General features: G+C 45.2%; 1 protein-coding gene across 1 annotated transcript; it reads right to left on the bottom strand.

Annotated features, from left to right (window-relative positions):
• Positions 1-3,456: 3,456 nt before the first annotated feature.
• On the bottom strand, positions 3,457-6,980 carry LOC144279373 (immunoglobulin kappa light chain-like). The gene is made up of 6 exons (XM_077840827.1): positions 6,938-6,980; positions 6,332-6,661; positions 5,445-5,756; positions 4,727-4,837; positions 4,288-4,334; positions 3,457-3,575 (listed from the first exon to the last, which is right to left on the bottom strand). Exons 1-6 carry the CDS (start codon positions 6,978-6,980, stop codon positions 3,480-3,482), a joined length of 939 nt encoding a protein of 312 aa, XP_077696953.1. The 3' UTR covers positions 3,457-3,479.
• Positions 6,981-7,824: the final 844 nt, after the last annotated feature.

The raw sequence follows: 7,824 nt of genomic DNA, 5'->3' as shown, positions 1-7,824 counted from the left end.
AAAAAAGGAGAACAAAATCCTGACACAGTGGCCCAAAGGCTGACGCCGAGTGCACGGCTGCAGTGACTGGGTACAGTGTCTTGGTCATTTCCAGTGAGGGACGCCTCCGAGGAGGATGTGCTGTGGTGATGGGTGGGCTAAAGACTCTGCAGAGGCTACAGCATTTCTTGTAGATTTTCTCTGCGTTCTAGGGGCACAGGGATGTAAATAATAATTCAGAATAATTAAACATCCAGAATATGGATGATGTAAATAAACAAACCCACATGAGTTCGGAGCACAAGCCCCATTGACTTTCAAAGGAAAATGCTCCTAAACCACTTAGGGCCTCTGACAATCCCAATGTAAATCCTGCCCAGCCTTCCATGTTTGGTTTATTGTAGCACAGTTCTTGGTGGCACAACGCAGACATGTAACGGTTGTTGTCTTGTCTTGTCTTGGAGGACTGTTAACCGCACTGCAGATCATGAAAGCTCTGGCATGTGTGAGAAAAAAGACAACATAAGACACGATTTTGAAAATAGTCTAAGTCCCATTTCCAAAAGTGACTTTGGGCCAGATTTGCAAAGGTATTTAGGTGGCTATAAATGCAGACAGATGCCTAGTGGGATTTTCAAACCTGGCTAAGAGGGTTGGGTGCCTCACTCCTACTGAAGTCAATGGCAGTTAAGCGCCACCCCTTGAGTCTAGCAATAAACTGGTTAAAATTAACTGAACGGGGCTGCTTAGAAAGCTGCGTCTGGCTGCACAAAGCAGGGAGAAAGAAAGAAAGTGCATCTGTCAATGTCCCTTCTGAAACATCTGACAATAGAGGGCAATGTGGCCTAGTGATTAGAGCAATTGGCTCAAAAAAGAATAGAATCCCTGGGTGCCTTGGCCATGTCTCCGTAGCCCGCACCCCACTTGTGAGGCTGCTTTGGCTGGCTGCAGCTCCCCTGGATCGATCTGTCACAAACCCCTTCCAGGCAGCTCTCTAATCCTGGGGACCATCTTCCTTCTTCCTTCCATTGCTTTACAGTGTACAGTGCTTTAGGGAATGGAAGGTAGGAGCTGATCCTAACAGCAGATGAGCACCCACCACTCCCCTTGACTGTGCTGAATGTGGGAGGTGCCCAGCACATCACAGGAAGTGCCTCAGCACCAAGCAGGATTGGGCCCTTAGTTTATATAGAAATCTCTTTACACACTGTGGGGGTGAAGCGGGGCAGCTGTTTGACAGCCCCACAGCAGCACTGTGCAGTGGCTTCGGACAGGAAGTGAAAAGGAGCAATGTAGCCAACTGTAACTACAGGAGCAATTTTACACTCCTGTAGTTACCAGGGCTGGGCAGAAAATGGATTTCCGACCCCACACAAATTTTCAGAAAACACTGAAACATTTTCCTGTGTTGAACTGGGATGAAAAGTCAAAATCTCAAAAATTTTCTTCAACCAAAAATCATTTTCGGTTTGGGTGAAAGGCAGCGTTTTGTTTTAAGAATTTTGAAATGTTTCCCTCCGATTTTGAACATATAATTTTTGACCAAGAAAAAGTAAATTTTTTCCACTATAATTAGTGTATATTTCTAAGCAAGATGTCTTTTTGAACTGGACAACCAGAATGTTTCATTCTGAAATTCTGAAACCTTTTTATCAGGTAAAAATATTAATCAAAACAGATGCTTTTCCTATGGAAAACAAATCTTCACTTCAACAAATAGGCATTTTCTGAGAAAGAAATGATTCTTCTAAAGACTCCTGACCAGCTCTTGTAATTACCCACAGGGGAAGTTGGCCAAGGAACCAGAGCCAGATACTTTTGTCTTGCTGAAAGCATCCTCAGTGACTTCAAGTCACCATTCATTCAAGACCTCAGTTTGAACTCACAACAGAAATCTGGGCCCTCCTGCAGCTCCTGTTAGTCTCAGTACTCAGGGTAACATGAGATCAGATTCAGGCCCTTAGTCATTCATTTTTGATTGGCACTCAGAGAATCATAGAAATGTCAGACTGGAAGGAACCTTGAAAAGTCATCCAGGTCCTGCCTCAGCACAGGGGCCTGGACAAGTAAACCTGGACCATCCTGGACACGTTTGTCTAACTTGTTCTTAAAATCCTCTATTGTGACGGGGATTCCACAACCTCCCTTGGAAGCCTGTTCCAGAGCCAAACTCTCCTTAGAGTTACAAAGCTTTTCCTAACACCTACCCTAAATCTCCCTTGTTGCAGATTAAGCCCATTACTTCTTCTCCAGACTTTAGTGGACAGCTCTTACCATAGCTGAAGATGTGTGTGTAACAAGTTCTGTGTAACGCATTTGTTGTATCATCCACCAAGAGAAACACAGATGCTCAGTGGGATAGACAGGGCCAGCTTCTGCTCTCAGAGACTCTGGAGTAAATCCAGAATAACTCCACTGGCTGCCACAGAGCTCCTCCAGATTTACACTGCTGTAAACCAGAGCAGAATCTGGCCCAAAGAATTTAAGAGATCACCTTATTTATTACACAATAAGCTGAGCTTGATGCATTGAACAGATAAAAAAGGCAAGACACACGAACATCAATTCTGGGTCTTTTTAATGAGTGACAGTTTGAACGACAGCTTGAACAACAAGTTGTGATGTAAACAGGCAGCGCGAGCAGGCTCAGGCACCAGGAGAGCGCCAGTCATTGATAATGTGTTGTTATTAGATGGCGCAGAGGGGCTGGAATACAGGGCTCTGTGGATCTCGCCTTTGGGAGAAAGCAGCAGACTCTAGAGCAGCGTTTCTCAGCCTTTTGGGTACCAGGGACCGCCTGGCTGCCTTCCTAAACTGTGTCAGGGAGATCTCAGGGACCGGCACTGGTCCACAGGCAAGTCGTTGAGAAACACTGCTCCAGAGGAAGCACTGGATTAGCAGCTCCAGCCCTAGCCTGGGGAGAGATTCCCATCCCTCCAGTTCCTGCATCCATCCTTCCCCTTCCCAATCCCATTGCACGTCCATGTAGCGTTTCTGCAAAGGGAGCATGTGCCTGCTGGGGGCCAGGGGAGTTGGGAGCTGTGGTGTATACAGAGGCTGCACATCCCCTCTGCAGGCTCCTGCCATCTGACCTCACTCTCTGCAGGGAAGCTGCAGCCATTCAGCTGTGTCTGGGTCCCTCTGCAGATGAGAGGATGATGATGACAATTATTGTGTTAGCATAGCACCCATTGTGCTAGGGGCTGCACAAACACAAAACAAAGAGACAGTCCCTGTCCCAAAGAGCTTCCAATCTAATACACAAGTGACATGTAAAATCATCTACACCATGATGCCTTTATACCCCAAAAGGAGATTTCCCACCTGATGAGGCTGGACCCTGTGGGGATCTTCTGACCTTTTTATTCTAAACAGAGAAGTGGAGAAAATAGAAAAAGAAAGGAGACGGAGACAGACAGAGTCTTCTTCCAGCGGCTACGTCCGATCAGCAGAGAACCAGCCATCAGTTCCCATTTGTGGATTCCCCTGCACTAGACAGTTCAGGCTTTTACACGTTTCTCTCTGGCCGATCGCTGCATCGTGCGCCCCTTGTGATTCCGCGAATCAAAATCCAGATGAGCGTATAAGATTCCACCCTGTTTGGCGACAATTAGTAACATGAGCCATCCCCTTGTAAAATGAAGGGACACAGGGTGAAACAGATGTGAACATCCAAGTGAGTTTAGTCTGATGAAAAATCCCATCTCATCTCTGATTCTTCTGCTTGTCCTATAAACGGTACGTGTTATCAGAATGGAATCCAGCGCGGGATTCTGGGTTCCTAGACTTTAAGAACTCAGCTACTGACAACATTTGGCCAGATCCAAACTCCATGTCAATGGACAGTTTCCTATTGAGGTCACTGAGCTTTGGATCAGGCCCATAGCACCTGTCACTGGAAAATCTTCATGTGCTTTGCAGATATAATTTCTCAAAGCTCTTTACCTTATAAGTGCCAAAAATGTTCCCAGCTCCACACATAAACCCTGTAAAGGGCACAGTCAGCAGCAACAAAATATCAAACTTCCCATCATCCTTGAGCAGTAAGTCTAGTTATCCACTTTTTACACATGGGCAAACTGAGTCACGGAGCAGTAAGTGACTTGCCCACTATCCCACAGTAAATTGATACCAGAGTTAGTATTAAGGCTCTTTGCTCCCTTTCAGCTACTCCAACCACTAGATCTCACTTTCATCTTCTCCTTCCAGAGCAACCAGTTTAATTACTAAACATAAGAAGTTGACGGATTAGAAATTCTTGAGACAGACACATTGATTTAGACAGAGACAGTTTGCAAAGAGGCATACCTGGTGCTCCTCTGAAGCTGGGGCTGCTGAGGTCCTGGGCTTGAGTCCTGGAACAAACAAAGACAACAGTAAAAGTTCCTCTTCCAATGGTCACGCCCCCAACTGGGTGCCCAGTGCACCATGAAGCATGGTAAATAGAGAGGGGCTCATCAGACAGGCTAGTGCTCTTTGTGAACTATAGACAAGGTGCCCGGGCCAGGGGCAGTAGAAGCCTTTCTACATCGCTCCCTTTGTCACGGAGAACAAAGCCGTTCTCCCGACACAGGACATTCAAGTTTCAGAAAACAAACATTCGGAGATCAGTGCTGGCAGTTGTGACATTTGGAGCATGTTTATGTGTTGGACGGGACAGTTGCAGTCTCCAGTAGCAAGCAGGTGAGTAGGATTTCTCCCTAAGGGAGATGGTCTGAGCTGGGCTGGGCTGGGCTGTGTTTATTACCTAGCGTGGAAGGGCAGAGGGTCCAGACGAGGCTCAGAGACACCACCAGCAGCAGCAGACCAGCTCCAGCCACAAGGGGCACAATGTAATGTGAGCACTCGCTGGCAGGGGCTGTGGAGGAAACTAAAAACCAGACACAAGTAAGTGGCTGACTCGAGCCAAGAGGGTCGTGATGCCACCACATCCAGCTCTTCCCTCCTGATCCCAATTTCACCATAGGCCTTAACCCCTGAGGAGAGAGGCGACAGGAGCCTTCAGCACCTTTCACCCTCTGTGTTGCCCCCTTTCCCTTAGGCAAATTCTTTCCCCTGTAATCAGAATCTTCTCTGGACCTTCTGCCATCTACAAAATCCTCGCTTTAGGTCTCTCCTCACCTCACTGCCTCTCCATCACTTTGCATATCTCACTGGAAAACATCTCTCTTCTCAAATGCCTCTGAATTCCCCTTTACTCCTAGGATTTATTATTATTTAACTCTTTACAGTGCTTTATATAGACAGTCTGGGAGAAAGCTGCCCTAGAAATAAGAGGTATGTTGTCTTGTGGTCCCTGTAACACCTCAATTTACTTTTCCCCAAATTCTCTGGAGAAATTCTAATGAAGCCATAGAATATTCCAAATTTCTGTAATGGAAAATCACATAGAAGCAGCTCTCATCTTGGTCACATGCATATTTTGCATCTGAGTTTCCATTATCTTTAAATATCATATCACTCACCTGCAGGATACCTGGTACTTTTCTTCACACTGTTGCCGGAAGAGTTGAATTTGACTTCACAGGTGAAATTCTTCCCACTGGTCCAGGTGTCCCTGGGGACGCTGATGTGATTTATGAGGGTTAAAGATCCATCCTTTGCTTTCAATGAGCGCGTCAGCCCCTCTTCCTGCAGCTCCCCAGAAACACTCCAGGAAACATGGACCGGGCTGGACACTCCATGGATCACACAGGCCAGATTCGCTGTCCCAGTGACTTGACTGTCACGTGGAAATGGAACCAGAAGCATCACCCAGCTGCTCTTGGTATAACTGTCTGAGCAAACGGAGGTGGTGAATTCAGTGCAATGATCAAATGAGCTGCAGTCTGATTAAAGGTATTAATCTTTCACTCAGAGAGTCAAGGTGGGTGAGGTAAAGCCATTTATTGAACCAACTTCTGTTGGTGAAAGACACAAACTTTCAAGCTGCTTCAGAGCTCTCCTTCAGGTCTGGGAAACGTATTCAGAGTGTCATTTTCCAGATCTGAAGAAGAGTTCTGTGTCAGCTCGTCTCTCTCACCAACCAAAGTTGGCCCAATAAAAGATATTATCTCACCCACCTTGTCTGTCTTATGTTCCCTACCTGGGTGCCCTGAACAGTCACAGAGAAACTTCAATAGTTTAGTTTTGGCACTTTCAAGTTTTACACATATATTTTATAACAATAAATGTTGTTATATTCCTTCTATACCCAAAACATTTAACGTTTAGCTGATCTGCTTGGCTTAAAGCATGCTTTCCTTTGAACCATTCAGCAATAACTATGGTATCTTGTCACATTTTAATGGGAACATGAAATAGGCTTTATCTATCAGTTGTTAGTCTCCTTAAACAAGCTATGGTTCCTTACCTCCAACAATCAGCGTGGATCCATTCCCAAAAATCAGGTAGCTGCTGTATCTGTATGCACAGTAGTAAATGCCAGACTCAGTCTTTTGGACGTTGTTGATTTCCAGTGTCGAGCTGTGTGTCTCATGTTTGCAAGCAAATTTACTTACATTTTGATCATCCAAACAGCGCTTAATGCAGGTGGGTTTCTCACCTTCTCTTCTCAAATACCAAAACATGTTACTTCCTCCCTCCAAGTTTTCTGTGGAAGAACACTGGATCTTTGCGTTGTCACTAACTTCAACAAACTGGATCCGCTGAGTCTGGTGCAGAAATAACTGTACTCCCAGTACTGGAGAAATAAAATATTGTTCTAGTCAGTGTCCGTCAGGTCTCCAACTGCCACAGATGGAATGGATAGCTGAGCAAAAGAAATTACTTAATCTGATAATGGTTATTCTCTGCATCCCAAATGCTTAAAAAGCTGCTGTAACTTTATACAAGTGAATGGAAATGCAATTAATATTCAGCAAAAGTTTCAAAACATATCATAGATAGAGTATTCAATTCTAGTGTCCTACTGTCAAGGCTGTTTTCCCAATTCCAGAGCTTAATGCAGAAGTTTTACCTAAAGAAGATAAAAGCAGATACTCAGCAAAGATCATGTTCATAAAAATAGTAGGACAAAATCCTGACACAGTGGCCCAAAGGCTGACGCCGAGTGCACTGCTGCAGTGACTGGGTACCGTGTTTTGGTCATTTCCAGTGAGGGACGCCTCCGAGGAGGATGTGCTGTGGTGATGGGTGGGCTAAAGACTCTGCAGAGGCTACAGCATTTCTTGTAGATTTTCTCTGCGTTCCAGTGGCTCAGGGGTGTAAATAATAATTCAGAATAATTAAATGTCCAGAATATGAATGATGTAAATAAACAAACCCACATGAGTTTGGAGCACAAGCCCCATTGACTTTCAAAGGAAAATGCTCCTAAACCACTTAGGGCCTCTGACAATCCCAATGTAAATCTCTCCCCAGCCTTCCATGTTTGGTTTATTGTAGCACAGTTCTTGGTGGCACAAAGCAGACATGTAACAGTTGTTGTCTTGTCTTGGAGGACTGTTAACCGCACTGTAGATCATGAAAGCTCTGGCATGTGTGAGAAAAGAAGACAACATAAGACACGATTTTCAAAATAGTCTTAGTCCCATTTCCAAAAGTGACTTTGGGCCAGATTTGCAAAGGTATTTAGGTGCCTATAAATGCAGAAAGATGCCTAGTGGGATTTTCAAACCTGGCTAAGAGGGTTGGGTGCCTCACTCCTACTGAAGTCAATGGCAGTTAAGCGCCACCCCTTGAGTCTAGCAATAAACTGGTTAAAATTAACTGAACGGGGCTGCTTAGAAAGCTGCGTCTGGCTGCACAAAGCAGGGAGAAAGAAGTAAAGTGCATCTGTCAATGTCCCTTCTGAAACACCTGACAACAGAGGGCAATGCGGGCTAGTGATTAGAGCAATTGGCT

This window comes from Eretmochelys imbricata, chromosome 24 (genome assembly GCF_965152235.1).
Source record: "Eretmochelys imbricata isolate rEreImb1 chromosome 24, rEreImb1.hap1, whole genome shotgun sequence".
Lineage (NCBI taxonomy): Eukaryota > Metazoa > Chordata > Testudines > Cheloniidae > Eretmochelys > Eretmochelys imbricata.
The sequence above is the reverse complement of the archived record's forward strand: the minus strand, read 5'-3'. Positions and strand labels throughout refer to the sequence as shown.